Source organism: Cetorhinus maximus, chromosome 17 (assembly GCF_964194155.1).
Source record: "Cetorhinus maximus chromosome 17, sCetMax3.hap1.1, whole genome shotgun sequence".
NCBI lineage: Eukaryota > Metazoa > Chordata > Chondrichthyes > Lamniformes > Cetorhinidae > Cetorhinus > Cetorhinus maximus.
In genome coordinates this window covers 89,106,566-89,129,074 of record NC_135895.1, presented here as the reverse complement: position 1 = coordinate 89,129,074, position 22,509 = coordinate 89,106,566, and the positions used below count along the sequence as shown (strand labels likewise).

The following is a 22,509-nucleotide window of genomic DNA, read 5'->3' as shown; positions in this document are numbered from 1 at the left end:
AATAAGAAGTTCTCCTGTGTCATGGCCAACAGTTTTCCGTCAGCCATTACCAATAGAGCTGATTAACTGGCTATTAGTCCAATGACCATTTGTGGATTCTTTCATTGCACAAATAGGTTGCTTTATCTGCCAATGAACTATCGTGACTACACTTCAAAAGTGCTTTATATGAAGCGTTAAGTTGTTTCTCAGGCACCAACTGAGAATCTTTTTTCTGGTCTTTGTACAACTGTTTCATTATCTTTCTCGTGAATCATTCAGTATAACTATTTTCGGTGGACACTTTTTTATACCTCTCTGACATCCCCTTCCCACTGCAGCCTTCTCACTTTCTGCTACTCCCTACTCTCCCACCCAAGTTGCAGATTCTCTCATTCCCACCTATTTCCATTATTTTTAAATGTATTTCCATCTTTTGTTTTATCTCTACCTTTTAGCCTATTTCGATCCCTTCCCCCCCACCCCACCCAATCTCCACCCATCACTGGCCCTCTAACCAGCTCTACCTGTCCCACCCCTCCTTAAACCAGTTTAAATTTCATCTCTTTTCTATTTTTCCTTAGTTCTGATGAAGATTCATTTGGACTCGAAACATTAACTGTGTTCCTCTCTGCAGATGCTGTCAGACCTGCTGAGTTTTTCCAGATATTTTTGTTTTTGTTTTGGATTTCCAGCATCCACAGTTTTTTGCTTTTATTTTTGCTTTTCTCTCATTTTTCCCTCCTTGATTCCTCAGCCCCTCAATCATACCCATTGCCCCAGCTCTTCCCATTTACCTCTCTCACACTCACCCCACTGCCCTATTTCACACGGTCTGTCTATATGACTGTGTGATTGCCTCCTCCAGACTGATCAGTTGTGTATGTCTGCTTTGACTATCTGACACTATACTCTGTTTGGCAGCCCAGTCCAGCAGGCTGGGAAGCAGGACATTTATTTTGGCGGCGGGGGGTGGGGGTAGCTGGTGAAAAGGAGGAATTATTTGGCGTAGAGCAGCTTTTGCTGTGTTTAGACCGTGGCAGACATCAGATATTACTCCAGGAACTGTCAGTAAGACACATCAATCTGTGTCAGGCTGTACCATCCCAATAAACAAGTGGTCTTACACATTCAGGACAGTTGGCCATGATGTGTGAAGCCTTGTTAATCAGATTTATGACTTCAAGGGACCATCGTATACTTGTAAAAAGAATCAACACAGAAAGCTCTGTGTTCGCTGCAAAGGACCACATATGAAACCTTGGTTTCCAGCAATTTTCAGACACATGACAAAGCTCTTGTTTGATTTAGGTTGGTTTGTTAAGTTTTACACATACATAGTTTCTAGTGGGGCTCTGCTAATAAGTAGCCAGAGGGCAGTCAAAAATGTTGAAAATTTCCCAACATTCTAATATGACTATAACCGCGGGGGTGGGGGGGGTGGGAGTTGACACAATCACTTCCTGGGGGTCTTGGAGACAGGGTCTTGCAGCTGGGGGCTGGGAGATTGGGAAGCAGGGGGCTGGGAGATTGGGAAGCAGGGGGCTGGGAGATTGGGAAGCAGGGGGCTGGGAGATTGGGAAGCAGGGGGCTGGGAGATTGGGAAGCAGGGGGCTGGGAGATTGGGAAGCAGAGGGCTGGGAGATTGGGAAGCAGGGGGCTGGGACTGGTATCACTGGGACCATCTCATCCACCTCCCCACTACCACTCTCCCCCCCACCCCCCCCCCCCCCACCCCCACAGTACTGGGAGAAACTTAATGGACAGCAGTATCTGAAAGCACGATGACTGAGGCTGGAGAGGGAGAGTATTCAGTAACCCCACCTGGTTACAATGCAGGAAAACAGGAGGCTGCAGTTCACAGTCCGTTGCAGGGGCAGCTCCCACAGCTGGTAGGGTTGAAGGTGCTGCCCGCCCGCCCCCAACACACACACACACACACACTGCAGACGAATACAAGTCACAGCCCAAACCTTTGATATCGCTCGCCAGCGCTCTCCACACGGGAACGAAGTTGATGCAGTGTCCGCACCAGGAGGCGTAGAACTCCACCAGCCAGGCATTGCTGGAGTTGTACAGAATCCCGTCGAAGTTGTCCGTGTCCAGGAGGGTGACCTGGTCGTTTGGAGAGTAAAGCCCGGCTCCGGTCACTGCGACCGGCGTTCCCAACAGGGAAATCGCCGCTAAAGACACGAACACCGCATCCCAGCGCTGCGCCATGTCTGAGGAATCCAGCAACAGACCGACCTCTAACCCTCACCAAACAACATTGTCTACGTGCGGGAAGTCAGAGGGAGGAGCAGGGTTTGTTTTTAACTTATTAAAAAATCCCCCAGGTCAGATCTTGTGCACAGTGGAAATAATCTTATCAACACATTTGCATCTCATGTAATTATTCCCATATATTTACATCTGACCCTGTACAGACTGTAGAAAGATCACCTCCGCTTATCGTGTGCAGTCCATTAAAGTGTATTACATATTTACAATTATAATTCCAGAGACCCCATACAATCTTTACACATTCACACACACACACAAGCCCTCCATAAAAGTTTATTCGTTGCTTCATGGATTTTAAAGCTCTCGGATTTCATTGATAATATGACATTTCAGGACAAACTTCACCCCCTCCCCAAAGAGTGATTAGGACGAGGAACTCACTACCACGAGGAGTTGAGATGCTCTGGGGAAGTCGGATAAACTCACATGGGAGAAAGCAATAGAAGGTTATCCAGTTAGGGTTAGATGAAGTTGAGTGGGAAGAGGCTCGTGTGGAGCATAAAGACCGGCTGTAGACCATTTGAGACGAATGGTGATGTACTTTCCATATAAGTCTATGTCACTTGCTACCCACCTTCACTGACCAACTCAGATCACCCAGAAGGCAAGGCAGTCTAGTCAGAGTAGGTGAAAAAGTGACAAGCCTATTGTGTGTGTGTGGGAGATATAGGATGGGAGCTAAGCAGCAATTTAACATCACCCAGGCTGACAGAATTATGTGCTTTGATGGTATTTGAGATGATTAAGGGATTTAAGTAGACAGAGAGAATCTACTCCCTCAGGTGATGGAACCAGGACAGGGGCAAAAGCCATAAAATTAGAATGAGGAGTGAAATCAGGAAGCAATTTTTCACATAAAGAGTATTGGGAACCTGAAACTCTATTCTCCAAAAGGTTTGGACATTTGAGCCAATTGAAATGTTCAAGACTGATGGGGAAGGATATAATGGAATATGGACAGCTGACTTACAGATCAGCCATGATCTAGTTGAATGGTGAAGTAGGTGTGAGGGGAACCATGGTCTAGTCCTATCCCTACCCCGTGATTTGCTTTCTGCATTTCTTCACAATAAAAGTGGGATTTGATAAACACATATTTTTATGCTGTGCGTCAGTATTCGGAGCCTATTCCACCACGGAGGGAACTGCAGCCCAGGACAATCTGCCCTCACTTGAAACCCACATAAATGGAATTTCCAGCAGGGTACACAGGATAGTGCTGCGGAGGCTGGGTTCAGGCTGCCAGCCCAATGGGATAGTGGGGTGGGGTCATTAAATGAATCCTTTTTTTGGTTTTCATTGAATACCTTTATGTATTAGTTACAAAATTAATTGGAGATGTGCCACAATGATGGATGTGTGAGCCAGCCAATGGAGGTGGGACTGTCAGAGGTGGGAAGCTTTGTGACGAAATCTCCAAGAGTACGTGCAACCAGAATTAGCAACCCTCAACTTGGCCGAAACATATCACTTGGACAGCAGTTATAACATCTGAGCATCCAATGACAGAAAACTGGTGGCACAATGACTGATTCCACACCATATTCGTTTTGTTTGAATTTGTTCTGCTGAATGCATGCATTTTATTCCCATTAACAAGAGCTAATAACAACATTTCTATGTTTCTATAGATGTAGCTCTTGTGGTGAAAGGGATCAAAGGATGTGGGGAGAAAGCGGGAGCAGGCTATTGAGTTGGATGATCAGCCATGATCATAATGAATGGTGGAGCAGGCTTGTAGGGCCAAATGGCCTACTCCTGCTCCTAGTTTCTATGTTTCTAATAACAGGATTAAAAAATAAATATTAACTTAACAAGACAGACATTTTACTCATAATTCTTTTCAACATACATTTCTTTAAGGACAACTTAATAAATGAACTGCAATCAATGAATTAGGTTGCTAGCTCCTCCATGGGACTTTGTACTAATTTTATTTCAGCAATGAGACAGTTGTGACCTTGGCCATAATATATTCACTTCTTGTCATGGATGCCATTTTGTAGATCACAGGCATTTTTATTTACTGAGATTTTACAGATTTAGTTGATGTGTTGTTATGACCAGGTGAGAAGGGGTGAACTGGCTCCCTCTCTATTCAATCTCCTCGGTTAGTCACAATAAAGGTTTAAGTTCCTTTTTCATGAGGAAAAGCCTTTTCCGAATCCAAAATGTACTTAACTATTTAAGCTGTGAGTCATGAGGAGCCAATAAAACAAGGTTTTCTGGTGTTAAAGACAGAGCAGATTTATCAACCATTAAACTTGAGAAAAAAATAATAAAAACGTGATGTCAAGCATTCGGCCCTCACAGTCATTTGTGCCCACACACAAACATACACACGTAGACACAGACACGGGTATTAGAGATAAGGGAAGTTAGAGTCTAAAAAAAGGTTAAAAGAATATATGGTGAAGTGTCCTTTGATTGACCTTGAGGTGTAGATTGTTAAATGTTGTGACCAATTTGGATTAGCTGGTTTTGTGGATGCGGTCAGATGTTATGAGATCTTGGTTCGCTAGTAGATTTCTAGTAAAGTTGGCTTCCAAACCGGGTAACGCTCTTGTTCCGAGAGAGAGAGAGAGAGAGAGAACCCCTTTCAGACTGTCTCTTCTGCTGAAAACTTTCTGGCAATCTCTCTCTGCTGTGGCTAGCAGTCTTGACCTGAAATACTTCACCTATTGTGTATTTCCATGGGGTTTTGGATGGGTCTTCCTGCAGAAACCATTGTTTCAATATCCAGCACTTTGCATTTTATTGTCTCTTCCTTAGACAGTGATGAGTTTCAATGGGTCTCTGAATTATAGGAAAAGTCTCTCTCTTTGCACTCCCCTGAGAGTGATTTGCTTGAATGTCACCTTCACCTTGGAAGGTGGCCTTGCATTTTTAAGTGTTTGTTCTGTCCCATTTGAAATTGCAAAATTTCCAGCCAGTTGAAAGTTGAAAAATCATATTTCATAAATAAAAAGGGATAGCCTCGTGACACCTCTACAACACAAAATAAAATGAAATGAGATTCACTCTCATTTGATTACAAGGTATGAAAAGAATATAAAACAAATAAAAAACACATTCACTCCTATTCATTCTCTTAGCTTTGGCCTGGATTATCCGAACAGTTCTAACTAGGTCTCTTTACGTTTTGGGCAGGGTGTACACAATTACATTCAATTCCCTGCAATGTGGGTGATTCTTACCTGATATGGTTGGAGAAACAAACTCTAATGAAATAACCTTGCATTCTGAAATTTGAATTTCTCGACAAAGGTTAAAGGGCTGTGATCAGTATAGGCTGTGGTCTCTCCATATCTAGTTTGGACATATATCTCACCATGTTTGAGAGCCACTAATTAACCTAGGGCTTTTTTTCTACCGTCGAATACCATTTCTGATGTTTGTTTGGTTTTTTGGAGAAGTACTTGATTGGTCTCTTTATTTCTGATTCATCCTCCTGGAGGAAGACAGCTCCTACCCTGAGGTCACTAGCATCAATGGCTACTTTAAATGCTTGCCTAAAATCTGGAGCTGCTAGCACTGGTTTGTTTATTAAATGGCTTTCAGCTTCTCAAAAGTTGACATTTCTCGGTCCATACTACTTTTGCTTTTTTCTGTAGTAGGCCTGTCAGTAGGGCAGCTACACTGCTGAAGTTTGGGACGAGTTTATGGTAGAACCCATGCATCCCTAAAATTCTCGTGATTTCCCTTTTTGTTATGGGAATTGGAAACTGCACTACTGCTTGTACCTTTGCAGCTCTGGGCAGTAAAAAGTACTTGTCCTTGACCCACCATATGTCTTGGGTAGGTCACCTGAGCCTGACTGAGCTTGTACTTTATGAGATCGCTCACTGTGACTACAGCTAACTAATTTCTGGAAGAGGGCTTCCATTTGCTCTAAGTGAGTTTCCCAGGTGCCACTGTACACTAGGGGGGTCTCCTAGGAGCACAATACAATTGGATAAGCCTGCCACTACCTAGTTCATCAGTCTTTGGAAGGTGGCTGGGGCATTTCGGAGTCCAAGTGGCATGGCTTGACACCGGTACAACCCATCCAGAATCACAAAGGTGGAGATCTCCTTCACGTGGACAGTCAAGGGAACCTGCCAGCATCCCTTGAGTAAATCTGTCTTTGTAATGTAGGCTGCATTACTGACCCTATCTTTGCAGTCTTCCGGGTAGCAGGTAGGAGTCAGCTCTGGCCACTGCATTATCCTTTCGGTAGTCAATGCAGAACCTCGTGGAGCCATCCGGCTTGGGCACGAGCACAGCTGGGGAGCTCCAGCTCCTGCTGCAAGGCTCTATTATTTGGTGCTCCAGCATGTAATTAATCTCCTCCTGAACCTAGGCCAGCTTTTCTGGGCCTAGATGACAGGGATGTTGCCTTATGGGAGGGGCCTCTCCCACAGCCACAGCTAAAGTGGTGCATTCTGGGTTGTCTCTACAGGTGCAGTAAGCAGCCTTGTCAGCTTTCTTCGCCTTTCTGCATTTAAGTGGGTGAATATGGTCCAAATTGACTAGAATTTCTGTGTTTGCTAGTTGGACAGTAGGGTGTTCAATGTGGGCTTCACACACGTCTCCCTCCAGTTCATCCTCACTGTTCCTCTCCTTCTCCAGACCTGTTGTTATTGGACAGTCTGTTACATGCTTGTCCCCTTCTTGGCTGTGATATTATCTTATCATGTTGACATGGCACAGCCTTTGCTTTTTGCTGCAGTCTGGGATGTCCATTAGATAGTTTACTTCCTCAAGCTTCTTTGCTACTCTGTACAGGTCACTGAACCGGGCTTTCAAGTGTTCACCCAGCATTGGTAGGAGCACTAACACAGTCTCCTGGCTGAAAGGTTCGGGCCCTGACACGTTTGTCTGCCTGTTTTTTCATAGCTGTCTGGGGGACTTTGAAATGTTGTCAGGCCACATCACAGGCTCTCGTGAGTTGCTCAGAGAATGCTGTTACGTAGTCTAACATGGACACTTCCTCCTTTTGTTCTAAAAATCTCTCCTTGAGCAGCTTCAGAGGACCTTGGCAGCTGTAAACTAATTCAAACGGAGTAAAACTGGTGGACTCATTGGGCGAGTCCCTGGTAGTGAACAGAAGAAAGCCTAGCCCTTTATGCCAGTCATGGGGGCACTCGTGGCAGCATGCCCTGATCATTGATTTGAGGGTCTGGGGGTCTGATAGGCTGAGGACTTCAGCTGGGTCACGCCCAGGTTACCCATGACTTCCTGGAAGATTCAGGACATGAGATTTGAGCCCTGATCCAGCTGGATCTCAGTGGGCAGACCATACCTGGTAAAGAATTGTGTTAATTCCCCCACCACTGTTTTGGCAGCTATGGTTCTCAGGTGAACGGCTTCTGGGAAATGGGTAGCTACATCCATGATAGTAAGAGTATACTGGTAGCCTCCTTTTGTTTGGGCAGGGGCCCTACACAGCCCACTAGCACCTTGCTGAATGGTTCCCCAAAAGCTGACATGGGAATCATAGGTGCAGGTTTTATTGCAGGCTGGGGTTCCCCCACAACCTGGCAGGTGTGGCAGGTTCTATAAAACCTTACTACATCCCTGTGGATGTGTGGCCAGTAAAAATGCTGGCTGATGTGGGCTTGGGTCTTTCATATACCAGCATGCCCAGCCATCAGGATTTTATGTACTAATCATAACATTTCCCCGCAGTACCTCAGCGGCACCATACCTGGTGGACCACTGTCCACTCCTCGTGTGCAGGTCTGTGAGGGGGTCTCCACTTCCTCATCAGCACCTCATTTTTAATGTAGTAGCATGCAGGAATTGCCTCTTACTTAGCTTCAGTTTGGGCTAACTTTTTTAACAATGGGTTGACTTACTGAGTTGCAACCAAGGAAGATCTACTTATTAACTCCTCAGGGTCCTCTAGACTCCCAGAAAAGGTCTCAGATACCCAGACAGTAAGGTCACCTGTCTACAGTGCCAATTAAGCCTGCTCTGACGGTATTTGTCTGGCCATAGACTGGATACCACACAGTCAGGGAAAATGCCAGTCACTTTCGCCTGCAGCTGTTTTGCCTCCCTGACCTCAGTCATCTTCTCTGAGATTACTGGGGAGGTTATCACTTTTGATCATTGCTGAGGAGAAGATCGAATCAATCCACGGGCAAACTGGGGACGACTCCCACAGTCACCGGTCCTGACACAAGTTTGCACTCCAGGTGCACCTGGTATAAGGGGATGGAACATGTGCCCGCCTTCAATACCCTTTGATGGATAACCTATCGGATTCTCTTTTATCAGGTCTAATAGCCGAATCAGTTCCTCATTAGCTGCCCTTTCTGCCCTGGTGATGGCACCAGCAGTGGCAGGCCCCTCTCGAGGGGTGACATGCAGGCTGCACATATTTTCCTGTCCATCTGTAAGATTATTGCTTTCACGGGATGTAACATCCTGCCTGTAGTAACTTTGGGTATAGCCTCTCCTGCTGTCTGTCAGGGGTCACATGATGTTCCAGGAGGCTCCGACCAATGAGCCTTGAGCGCGGGCAATCCGGGGGGTGGGGCTTCCTGACGAGAGTCCTGATCGAGCATGTAGCACCTGAAAAGCTCTCTGTTATAAAGTGTATCTGTTTCTTGTGGAAACCTGTCCGCTCCATCAAGTCATTACAACATCACAGCACAGTTGCTCTAACTTTGAGTAATCATCTGGGGAAGAAATGAATGGGCCTTTCGTCGCTGCACCCACTCTAGCAAACAGCGGTACTGAGAGCTCGGCAAAGTTCGGTTTAAAAGACCTAGCAAAGTTAAGAAGTCCTAATCTCGCCTGCAGACTTTTCAGAGTTCTAGGGTGTTGTATTGAGGCTACTTTTTCTTCATAGGAATGAGTTAACCCCCTACCATTCCCGGTTATACACAGGCTGAGAAAATCTACTTCCTCCCTGATGAACTGACTCTTATTTATGTTGATCAGATATCAAGCAGCAGTGAGCTGGGATAAAGCCAGGTCAACAGCATTCAAGTGGTCATGGAGATCATTGCGTGAAACATAGATGTTGTCTAAATTAGAGGTAACATTAGGCAAGTCTTTTAAAATATCCATAACATGAGTAGAGAAAAGAACAGAGCTATTTTGATATCCCTGGGGCAATCTAGTCCAGCAATACTGAGCCATCAGATGCAGCCATTGCTGTTTTCTGCCAGTTTCTTTAAGTGGGTGTGACCAAAAGCAATTTGCGAAGTCAATGCAGAATTTATGTCCTTTTCTTTTTATACTGGAGAGAAGGGCATTAGAATTCTGTTGTTGAGCAATGTGTGACCCTGGAACTTTATTTAGGGCTGTTTAATCAACCACTAATCTCCACCTGCCATCAGCTTTAGGGACGCTAAACAATGGTGAATTATTCTAGAAGGCATTTTGATTAGGACATCTTGTTCTTGTAAATGTCTAACAGTATTGAGAAGATCCAATTTCCCTTTGATATCTTGAATAGGTCACTGTTTCCTGGGCATGTGTCAGCCTGTATCAAGAGAGCGAGGCTGTATATTTATCTTGCCATGTTGATTTGGATGACATTGTAAATAAGGGTAGAAACAAAACACTGCGGATGCTGGAAATCCAGAACAAAAATAAAAGTAAAAATACCTGGAAAACTCAGCAGGTCTGGCAGCATCTGCGGAAAGGAACACAGTTAATGTTTCGATTCCGTATGACTCTTCAACAGAACTAAGTAAAAATAGAAGAGAGGTGAAATATAAGCTGATTTAAGGGGGGGGAGGTGGGACAAGTAGAGCTGGTGCCAGTGATAGGTGGAGATAACCAAAAGATGTCATAGACAAAAGGACAAAGAGGCATTGAAGGTGGTGATATTATCTAAGGAATGTGCTAATTAAGGGTAGAAAGCAGGACAAGCAAGGTACAGATAGCCCTAGTGGGGGTGGGGTGAAGGAATCGAAATAAAACAATGGATGGAAATACATTCAAAAATAATGCAAATAGGTGGGAAATAATGGATAGATTGGACGGCCCACTTCTACCTCCCACCCAAAATCCACAAACAGGACTGTCCCGGCAGACCGATCGTGTCAGCCTGTTCCTGCCCCACGGAACTCATTTCTTGCTATCTTGACTCCCTTCTCTCTCCCCTTGTCCAGTCCCTTCCCACCTACATCTGTGATTCCTCTGACACCCTACATCATATCAACAATTTCCAGTTCCCTGGCCCCAACCACCTCCTCTTCACCATGGACGTCCAATCCCTCTATACCTCCATCCCCCAACGGGATGGTCTGAGGGCTCTCGACTTCTTCCTCAAACAGAGGCCCGAACAATCCCCATACACCACTATTCTCCTCCGTCTGGCTGAACTTGTTCTCACACTGAACAATTTCTCCTTTAACTCCTCTCACTTCCTCCAAATAAAAGGTGTGGCTATGGGTACCCACATGGGTCCCAGCTATGCCTGTCTCTTTATGGGATATGTGGAACATTCCTTGTTCCAGTCCTACTCCGGCCCCCTCCCACAACTCTTTCTCCGACACATCGATGATTACTTCGGTGCTGCTTCATGCTCTCGTCGGGACCTGGAAAAATTTATTAATTTTGCTTCCAATTTCCACCCCATTATCATTTTCACATGGTCCATCTCTGACACTTCCCTTCCCTTCCTTGACCTCTCTGTCTCAATTTCTGGTGATAGAGTGTCCACCAATATCCATTACAAGCCTACCGACTCCCACAGCTACCTTGACTACAGCTCCTCACACCCCGCTTCCTGTAAGGACTCCATCCCATTCTCTCAGTTCCTTCGCCTCCGTCGCATCTGTTCTGATGATGCCACTTTCAAAAACAGTTCCTCTGACATGTCTTCCTTCTTCCTTAACACGGTGGTTGACAGGGCCCTCAACCGTGTCTGGCCCATCTCCTGCGCATCCGCCCTCACACCTTCTTCTCCTTCCCAGAAACATGATAGGGTCCCCCTTGTCCTCACTTATCACCCCACCAGCCTCCGCATTCAAAGGATCATCCTCCGCCATTTCCGCCAACTCCAGCATGATGCCACCACCAAACACATCTTCCCTTTACCCCCCCTGGCGGTATTCCGCAGGGATCGTTCCCTCCGGGACATCCTGGTCCACTCCTCCATCATCCCCTACACCTCACCCCCCTCCCACGGCACCTTAACATTGCAACCGCAGAAGGTGCAACACCTGCCCCTTTACTTCCCCTCTCCTCACCGTCCAAGGGCCCAAACACTCCTTTCAAGTGAAGCAACATTTCACTTGCACTTCCCTCAATTTAGTCTCCTGCATTCGTTGCTCCCAATGCGGTTTCCTCTACATTGGAGAGACCAAATGCAGACTGGGTGACCGCTTTGCAGAACACCTTCGGTCTGTCCGCAAGCATGACCCAGACCTCCCTGTCGCTTGCCATTTCAACACTCCACCCTGCTCTCATGCCCACATGTCTGTCCTTGGCCTGCTGCATTGCTCCAGTGAAGCTCAACGCAAACTGGAGGAACAGCACCTCATCTTCCGACTAGGCACTTTACAGCCTTCCAGACTGAATATTGAGTTCAACGATTTTAGATCATGAACTCTCTCCTCCATCCCCACCCCCTTTCCGATCCGCCCCTTTGTTTTCCCAATAATTTATATAGATTTTTCTTTTCCCACCTATTTCCATTATTTTTAAATGTATTTCCATCCATAGTTTTATCTGTACCTTTTAGCCTATTTCGATTCCTTTACCCCATCCCCACTAGGGCTATCTGTACCTTGCTTGTCCTGCTTTCTACCCTTAATTAGCACATTCCTGGATAATATCACCACCTTCAACACCTCTTTGTATTTTGTCTATGACGTCTTTTGGCTATCTCCATCTATCACTGGCCCTCTATCCAGCTCTACTTGTCCCACCCCACCTTAAACCAGCTTATATTTCACCTCTCTTCTATTTTCACTTAGTTCTGTTGAAGAGTCATACAGACTCGATTTTTATTTTCATTTTTGTTTTGTAAATAGGGGTAGTATTTACTAATAAGCTGCTCTAGGAGACCTTTACCTCCCCCTCTAGACATTGAGCAAATCCCCCTAATGATAGTTGATAAATTGGGCTCACCAAATCTGCCCACTTAGTATGTATACGCGCAGGATCCATTCTGGTAATATCGGCTCCTGTTTGAAACAGAGTTTTTACTTGCTCATCATTGGGTCGGGTTGCAGGGCAAAGAGAATTCAAAAAACCCTGGCCAGGATCCAGCGCTTCAACCCTGAGAATTGTATTCCGGAGAATCCTGGCTGTCAGCTTTTTCCTCAGTTCTGATCACTTTACTCAAAGGCCGTGCCCCCTTTTTAGGAGTTTCATTCTTCTCTGACCCTTGAGGTGGTTTAACAAGAGGCTTACAGTCACAATGATCAGCCCCTCGGGGTGGTCGCCAGCCCTGTCGGGAGCCTTTTTGATCCCTGGCGCAATCTGCCTTGAGCCCCCTCATAGCCCTTGTGATAGTCACGGCCAGTGTAAAAGTCACCCCCATAAAGATGTCAGTGGTCTCTGCTGTCCCTGCGAGGTGTGCTCCCATACCTACCCAATCTCATAGGGGAGGGGTGCTGCATGCATTCCTGGTGAGTTGGGGGCACAGACCGACCAGGACGCCCATCTAGAGGTGCAAAAGCACGTGCCTATGATTGACCGGAATGAGTAGGAACCCAGGGCTGATGCTGGCCTGGTCACTGGGCAACAGACATCGTCTGCAGTGTTTTTATCTTTAGGGGGTAGTTTCACTATGGGCTTCGTTTGGAACAGGTCTAACAGTTCATGATTTAAGTGGATAATGCATTCAATATTATCCCATCTCTGTTGGTCATTGGGATGAGCACTCAGAGCACCCTCACAGGCCTGTCTAAGGGCTGCATTCTCATACTGGTTGGCCAGACAGCCGTAACCATTATCCCAATTGTCCTGTGTAAGAATGTTGCCTATTCGGTAGGCAGCTACTAAGCCATTTGGCCTGACTGTACTTTGAAGGACTTCCTAAATTGACCCCATAACATGCCCTCCCCGAGTTGCCGTAAGGACATGAGCATAACTTTGAATCCAGTTGTTGCACCGGATAAATAGGGGAACTAAATGGGAGCTCAACAGGTTTCAAGTTTTTAAAAATTCATTCATGGGATGTGGGCGTCACTGGTTGGGCCAGCACTTATTGCCCATCCCTAATTGCCCTTGAGAACTGAGGCTTGCTAGGCCATTTCAGCAGGTATTAAAGAGTCAACCAATTTGCTTGTGGGCCTGAAGTCAAATGTAGGACTGACCAGGTTTCCTTCCCCAAAGGACATTAGTGAACCAGATGGGTTTTTACAACAATCAACAATGGTTTTGTGGTCATCATTCGACTTTTAATTCCAGATTTTTTATTGAATTCAAACTACCATTGGCAGATGGTAGGATTCGAACCCAGGTCCCCAGAGCATTACCCTGAACACCTGGAGTACTAGTCCAGCGACACTAGCACTGCGCCACCACCTCCCGCGTTTATCAATTATCAATTTGCTTTGCCCTGGTTGGTGTTCCTGGATTTACCACACATGGCATAGAGTTAAGATTTACATTGCCTAACGGTGTAATCTATGGCTGCAGGGGCTGGCACACAGCTGCAGCAGGTCCTGCTGCTGCAGCATTCGCATAAGACTGAGCAAGTGACTATCTGCATTGAATATAATGGATCATTAGCTGTCTATAATTCTCCTGCAGATTTTGATCACTAACCTCAATTATAAGGGAGCCACCTCATTTGAAACCCATGGCTGCCACAAATATAGGGACATCCTGGATCTACGATCCTACCATGAATACCCCCACCCTGTCGTGCACCAGCCATCAGGTCACCCACTTGTGCAGGCATGCACTTTATCATTCAAAAATTTTGTGGGTCTGGGAATCAGTCTGATTACCCCACCAGATCCATTTGATTCCCTCACCCTGGGGATGAACCACAATAGTACCATGGGCTCTGATGGCACCATCTGCATCCAAACCTTCTATTGCAAAGACAATCACCTGATCCTGAGGTGGTATATTGGAATAACATTATTTGTTCTGCTGAAACAAGTTGTGGGATCAACTGAAAGACTAAGCCAACCCCCTCACCGTTTGCCATTATGTCAGGACCTAATCTCAGCTAGGATTTAAAGAGAAATTTAAAAGAAATTTCCAAACCCCAATATTAATTCGAGGGGGTCCTGATTTAAATTCTACAAACCGTAATCAGGCGTTTGCCATCTCTAGATACTTAAACCTGCATCTTATTACCACTGGCAGTAAAGCAGTCCTTCTACACTTAAAAATATAAATTACACAAACATTATTGTAGGAGTCTGGAACAACTGAGAACACTTTGAGCACCATCCTGAACCCCTTATGTGGTCATTCTAGATCAGGACCACTTCCCTGATAATTACCTCCACTTAAGGTTAGTCCTCACAAACACTTGTTTGGCTCTGAAGAGATGATCTATTTCTCCCTCAAGGTTCCTGGATATTATAATGATCTGGGAGTCTCTCTTCAATAATGTACCTCCCACTTAGAGGGATTCTATGGAGTTGCCTACAGAATACAAGATGGGACTTCATATTTTACTAGTTTATTTAAAAATTTGTTAAAGAACTGAATATGCAATACACTTTAAGTGGCTAAGTACATCACAACATTAAAGATTATAAAAAGACGGAAAAAATAGGGCAGGATTTTTCGGCTGCGGCGGCTGTGGTGAGCCAGCCGAAAGTCCATTGACTCCGGTGGGACCTGCCAACAGCCGGGGCTGGAAAATTCTACATACAATCTTAGTTCTAAAACAGAATCTCAAAGTTAAACCTTTATAATGCTACAGTCAAAATATCTTGGAATATCGATCAAAATCTAAAGTAAGGTGTTACCTTAAATTCCCCAAGTAGCAAGTGGTCTGTTTGGCAAGACACCTCTCCTTAATTGAGGGTAGAAGTATTTAACTATGCGTTAGGCCCTATTCCAGTGAGGAGCATTGAATTGAGGATTTCAACACTGCTGAGTTTTCAATCCTATCTTTATATTGTTCCTAATTTGATTAGATCATCTTTTGCAAATGTGGGTGTTACCTCTTTGTGCAGGTTCATTGCTTTTTTGTTATCTTTATAAGGCTATATCAGTCTCTATTATTGATAAATTATTTAATTGTTGGAAAGTCTCTCATTATGAATTTGTGAGCTTTTATCTGGTCAAAAATGTTTGTAATGTTTTAGAGTAACAATCCTGATAATTAGTTTACTTGTTTCATAACCTGTATCTTATAAAAAGACTTTTAATTTTTTTTCAAAGAATGGTTAAATAAGTTCCTTGATCTTTTTCTCCTATAGGTCATCCAAAGGCTAAAACATTTCCATATGTTTCAACTAGGATCTATTACATATGTCCTCTTGTAAGGATGATACGTGATGTTCCATTTCTGTTATTGATAATCTTAAATTGATTGATAATAGTTTACAAGATATTGGTCATATCTAGTACTAGGTTCAAATGAATTCTTTTTTCAAATGTTAAAATATTGATGTTGCCAAATTACAGATAAAACTGATATTAATGAATATCGATACCATTTGCACATTCCTTTTGCTAAAATCTATATCATTCCGATTATGAAATAAACAGAACCCACATATTCTGTTTTTCTCGTAATATTGTTTTTTTTTCTTTATTCTTTCATGGAATGTGGGCATCGCTGGCAAGGCCAGCATTTGTTGCCCTTTAACTGAGTGGCTTGCTAGATCATTTCAGAGGGCAGTTAAGAGTCAACCACATTGCTGTGAGTCTGGAGTCACATGTAGACCAGACCAGGTAAGGATGGTAGATTCCCTTCCCTAAAGGACATTAGTGAACCAGATGGGTTTTTACGACAATCGATGATAGTTTCATGGTCCCCTTCACTGGAAGCTAGCTTTATATCATAGATTTATTAACTGAATTCAAGTTCCACCAGCTGCCATGGTGCGATTTGAACCCATGTCCCCAGATTATTAGCTTGGGTCTCTGGATTACTAATCCAGCAAAAATACCACTATACCACTGTCTCCCTCCGTGTGTGCCGCGTTATTCTATGTTCAAAAGCTCTTAAAGAAATACCAACAAATTCTAAGAACATTAGGTAATGCCCATATTTTTTAAGGCAAGGATCAGAGATGTCCCTGTGGGGGTGAAATTTTCAACCCTTTTCTGCTTAAATTCATTTGTATTCAGAGAATCTTTATTCCTAATGTGTAATGTCCTAATTATATCTGAATTCGACCTAATTGTCTATCTTCCACCTAATTATATCAACATTTGATAGCAAAACTGGAGTCAATGGGAATTAGGGGGAAAACTCTCCACTGGTTGGAGTCATATCTAGCACAAAGGAAGATGGTTGTGGTTGTTAGAGATCAGTCATCTCAGCTCCAGGGCATCACTGCAGGTATTCCTCAGGGTAGTGTCCTTGGCCCAGTCATCTTCAGCTGCTTCATCAATGACCTTCCTTCCATCATGAGGTTAGAAGTGGGGATATTCACTGATGATTGAACAATGTTCAGCACCATTCACAACTCCTCAGATACTAAAGCAGTACATGTCCAAATGCAGCAAGATCTGGGAAATATCCAGGCTTGGGCTGACAAGTGGCAAGTAACATTCGCGCCACACAAGTGTCAGGCAATGACCATCTCCAACAAGAGAGAATCCAACCATTGCCCCTGGAGGTTCAATGGCATTACCATCACTGAATCCCCTACTATCAACGTCCTGGAGGTTACCATTGACCAGAAATTGAACTGGACTAGCCATATAAATACTGTGGCTACAAGAGCAGGTCAGAGGCTAGGAATTGTGTGACGAATAACTCATGAGTAACTCACCTCTTGACTCCCCAAAGCCTGCCCACCATCATACAAGGCACAAGTTAGGACCGTGATGGAATACTCCCCACTTGCCTGGATGAGTGCAGTTCCTACAACACTCAAGAAGCTTGATTGGCACCACATCCACAAACATTCACTCCCTCCACCACCGACGCACAGTAGTAGCAGTGTGTACCATCTACAAGATGCACTGCAGGAATTCACCAAGGCTCATTAGACAGCATCTTCCAAACTCATGACCACTACCACCTAGAAGGACAAGGGCAGCAAATAGACGGGAACACCACCATCTAGAAGTTCCCCTTCAAGTCACTCACCAGCCTGACTTGGAAATATATTGCCGTTCCTTCACTGTTGCTGGGTCAAAATCCTGGAACTCCCTCTTTAACAGCACTGTGGGTGTACCTACACCACATGGATTGCAGCGGTTCAAGAAGGCAGCTCACCATTACCTACTGAAGGGCAATTAGGGATGGGCAATAAATGCTGGCCCAGTCAGCGAAGCCCACATCCCATGATTGAATAATAAAAAAAATTTCACCTAACTGCTTCTATATTCCTTAACAAGCCCTTTAGTCTGAAGTAACTCACTTCTTCAATGGATACAGTGGGATCCTCCCTTCTCAATTTGAGTTGTTTTAATTTAAACTCCTTCCCTTTTCCCTTTCTTGGAATCCTCTCTCCTCCTTCCATTCTTGTTTTTCTCCCTCTCTCTTTTTCCCTTTCCTGAAATCCCAGTTCCAATTTCCACTGATCCAACCTTAATTTTTCTGCCTCTAACTTATCTGTTTCAATGTCCTCAATTCCCACCTCTCGCCACCCATTTTAAAATTTCAGTTTTTTTGGCTTTCGGGTGGAACTCCACCTCTCAGTGCTTAACTACACCTATTGGTTCTTCCAAGGACAACACCCTTAACTTCTTGCCACTTAGCTCACCCTGTTAATGAAAGCATTGACATCGAATGTGGACATTTTAGCACTTTAGTATTGCAGACCCAAGAAAACTTTTTGCCGTTTTAAAATTATTTTTGAAGGAACAATTTATTTTCCCACTCCAATTCTTTCAGCTCCCTGTGGAAGCAATTCCCAGACGAACCCCCAATTTTGCTATGACCAGGTGAGAAGGGGTGAACCTTCTATTCAACCTCCCCGGTTGGTCAAAACAAAGGTTTAATTTTATTTTTCACGAGGATATGCCTTTTCCGAATCCAAAATGTGTTTAACAATTTAAGCTGTGAGCAATAAGGAGCCAATCAAACAAAGGTTTTCTTGAGTTGAACAAAGAGGAAAGTTATTAAGCACTAAACCTGAGAAAATAATAAAAACACATCAAGCATTCAGCCCTTATGCAGTCATTCAGGCCAAGACACACACACACAAACACACACGCACACAAAAACACACACACACACACACACACAGATATGGGGAGGTTAGAGTCTAATAAAAGAAAGTTAAAAGAATATACGGTTAAGTGTCCTTTGATTGTCCTTGAGGTATAGATTGTTAAATATTGTGGCCAATTTGGATTAGCTGGTTTGGTGGATGCAGTCAGATGTAGATGGTGTTGCAATCATGTGATCTCAGTTTGCTGGTAGATTTCTAGTGAAATTGGCTTCCGAACCAGGTAATACACTTGTTCCAAAAGAGACAGAGAGAAAGAGAGAGACCCTTTCAGCCTCTCTCATCTGCTGAAAACTTTCTTGTAATCTCTCTGTCTGGCTGGCAATCCTGCTCTGAAATACTTCTAGCATTGAGCATGTCCAAAGTGTTTTGGGTGTGTCTGTCTGTGACAGCCATTGTTTCAATACCCAGCACTTTGCATTTTAATGTCTCTTCCTAATAAAGTGATGAGTTCCATTGGGACTCTGAATTATAGGAAATGGCTCTCTCTTTGCAATCCTCTGAGGGTAATTTGTTTGTTTTTCACCTCCACATTGAAAGGTGGCCTTGCACTTGTAAGCAGTTTGCTCTGTCTCATTTGAAATTGCAAAATTTCCAGTCAGTTGAAAGTTGAAAAATCATATTTTCAAAAACAAAGGGGCATAGCCTCATGACAATACGGTAGAAACTGAGAAAAAAAAAGGAAACTCATGATTTGGTGTGTAGACATAAGATTCAAATATTTTCCAAAATGATCTTCTTGGTAAAATGGGACTCAACAAGGAATATTTATCACGAATGTTCCCTTCAAAATAGCATAATGGTAAATAGTTCACTCTGAGGGTCAGCAAGAAAAGCGGGGGCTAAGAACGCAGAGAGCGGGATTCACTCCCAGAGCCAAAGAGAACAGTGGGAGCTAAGAGTGCAGAGAGTGGGATTCACTCCGAGAGTCGGCAGGGTCTATCCTGGAACAAGTTTCCAGTCAGAACCTGTGTTCTAAAAGAAAACTCAATGTGTGACATTACAGGGAAGCAAGTAGGTGATTGGCTGATGCGTATCCATTGATTTTGCTCGTTTATCTTGCAAAACTGGCAATTTATTTATAATTGCAAGGTTTTATTAGTATAAGTAGGGTTTATATATAGTAGTAAGGTTATCATGAGTAGTATAATTTAGTAATTATAAAGTAATTAATAAAATTAATTAATTAACACATAATAAATATGGCAGGGCAGGTGATGTGTGGTGGCTGTGGAATGTGGCAACTCATGGATACCGGTCTGATCCAAAACAAACACATCTTCAGTAAGGCTTGAGGATCTTCTGCTCTGAGTCACTGAGCTGGAGACTATGATGCACCAGGGAGGCAGAAAGTTGCCTGGACATTTTATTCCAGGTGGCACTCACACCCCTTAGGATCTTCTGATTTGGTCAGTGGTCAGGGACAGGAGGGTGTGACTGCCGGTGAGGCTGGTAAGGGGATTAAGAAGGTAGAAGTGGAGGAGCCCCAGCCCTTGCAATTGTCCAACAGCTTGTATGGATGAAAGTGGGGGTGGGGGATCAAGTTTGGGGAGATGTGATAAATGAAATAGGGAAGAGAAGCCAAGAGAGCAAGGTAGGAATAAGGGAAATGATGATCAGAGCGTGGCAGGAAGGACCAGAATGAACAAACTTAAATGTGCACCAGCAGATAAGGCGAGGGGTTACAAAAATATTAAAATGACAGAACTAAGGCACTGTGTCTAAATGCATGTAGCATTTGTAACAAATCAGGTGAAATGATTGCACAAATTAAAATAAATATCTATGATCTGATAGCCATTTCAGAGACAGAGCTGCAAGATGACAAAGACTGGGACCTGAGTATTTAAGGGTACATGACATCTGGAAAGACAGGAAGCTAGTATGTTCTTTGGTACAATCAAGAGGGATGACCTTAGTTCTAGAGATCAAGACGTAGAATTGGTTTGGGTAGAGAAATAATAAAGGTAAGAAGTGGGAGTGGTTTGCAGGCCCCCGATCAGTAATCATACTGTAGGCCGGGGTATACAGGAAGAAAGAATGGGAGCTTGTGAGAAAAGTATGGTGAATATCATTGGTGATTTCAATCTACATATTGATTGTAAGAACCAGACTGGCAAAGATGGCCTGGATGATGAGTTCATAGAGTTTTTTTGGGATTGTTCCTTAGAGCAACATGTCCTAGAGCCAATCAGAGAGAAGGCTGTTCTAGACATGGTAACATGCAGTGAGACAGGATTAATTAATGACCTCATAGTGAAGGCACCCCTAGGTAGTGGTGATCAAAATACGATTGAATTCCACATTCAGTTTGAGGCAGAGAAGAAAGGGTCTAAAACTAGTGTTTTAAACTTAAATAAGGGTAATTATGAGGGCATGAAGTCAGAGTTGATTAATGTGAACTGTGAAATTAAGTTAGAGGGTAGAACAGTAGAAATTCAGTTGCAGACATTTAAAAAGATATTTCATAACTCTCAGCAATTATGAGAAGTATGCACCATCCGTGGCTAGCTAAGGAAGTTAAGGATTGTATCAAATTGAAAGAAAAAACATACAATTCTGTGAAGATTAGTGGTAGAGCAGAAGATTGGACAGAATTTAAAAGCCAGCAAAGAATGACTAAAAATGAGGAGGGAGAAATTGAAGTATGAGAGAAAGCTAGCTAGAAATATAAAAAACAGATAATAAGAGTTTATACAAGTATTTAAAAAAGAAAAGAGTAATAAAAGTGAACGTTGGTCCAATAGAGAGTGAGTCTGGGGAATTCATAATGGGAAATAAGGAAATGGCAGAAGGATTGATGATACCTTGTGTCTGTCTTCATTGTAGAAGACACAAATAATATCCCAAAAATACTTATAAATAAAGCGGTGAAATTGCCAAGGAAAAGGTACTGAGTAACCTATTAGAACTAAAAGCTGCCAAATCACCAGGACCTGATGGCCTACGTCCTAGGGTCTTACAAGTAGTGGCTGTTGAGATAATAGATGCATTGGTTGCAATTTTCCAAAATTCCCAAAATTCTGGGAAGATCCGATCAGACTAGAAAATAGTAAATTTAACTCATCTATTCAGGAAAGGAGGGAGACAGAAAGCAGAAAATTACAGCCAAACATCGGTCATAGGAAACATGCCAGAATCTATTACTGAGCAGATTAGAGCAGAAGAGCACATAGAAAATCTTAATGCAATCAGGTGGAATCGACATGGTTTTGTGAAAGGGAAATTGCATTTGACTAATTTATTGGAGTTCTTTGAGAAAGTAACAGGCAACATGGATAAATGGGAACCTATTGATGTGGTTCCAAAAGGTATTTGATAAAGTGCCACATCAAAAGTTGCTACAAAAAAATGTAAGTTCATGGTGTAGGGGATAACATATGTGCATGGATAGAAGATTGATTAGCTAACCAGAAGCAGAGAGTATGGAGAGTAGGGCATTTTCGGATTAGCAAGCTGTAATGAGTGGAGTGCACAGGGATCAGTGCTGGGGCCTCAACTATTTACAATCTCAATCAATTACTTAGACGAAGGGACCCAATTTGCTAAATTTGTTGATGAAAAAGATAGATAGGAGAATAAGTGAAGTGGGCATAACAAGTCTGCAAAGGGATCCAGATAGGTTAAATGAGTGGGCAAAAAATTGGCAGAAAGAGTATAATATGGGAAAATGTGTACTTGTCTACTTTGGCAGGAGGAATAGAAAAGCAAAATATTATCTAACTAGGGAGAGACTGCAGAATGCTATGGTACAGAGGGTTCTGGGTGTCCTGGTATATGAATCACGAAAAATTAGTATGCAGGTACAGCAAGTGATTAGGAAGGCAAATGGAATGTTGTTTACTGCAAGGGGAGTGGAATATAAATGTTGCGAAGTTTTGCTACAATTGTGCAGGGTGTTGGTGAGAACACAATTGAAGTACTGTGTACAGTTTTGGTCTCCTTACTTAAGAAAGGACATCAT

General features: G+C 43.6%; 1 protein-coding gene and 2 long non-coding RNA genes across 3 annotated transcripts in view; 2 read left to right on the top strand and 1 right to left on the bottom strand.

Annotated features, from left to right (window-relative positions):
- Positions 1-2,293, bottom strand: part of qsox1 (quiescin Q6 sulfhydryl oxidase 1) — a 118,117-nt gene extending 115,824 nt beyond the window's left edge. The window contains exon 1 of the mRNA XM_078561558.1: positions 1,953-2,293. Coding sequence (XP_078417684.1) covers positions 1,953-2,199 — 247 coding nt within the window. The 5' untranslated portion in view covers positions 2,200-2,293. The remainder of the gene's footprint in view (positions 1-1,952) is intronic.
- The window catches only part of LOC144692562 (uncharacterized), an 82,336-nt gene that overhangs the window by 19,220 nt on the left and 40,607 nt on the right, over positions 1-22,509 (top strand). The window lies entirely within an intron of this gene.
- On the top strand, positions 405-15,820 carry LOC144692561 (uncharacterized). The gene is made up of 3 exons (XR_013579346.1): positions 405-1,871; positions 9,196-9,292; positions 15,612-15,820. It is a non-coding gene; the product is annotated as an uncharacterized LOC144692561 (long non-coding RNA).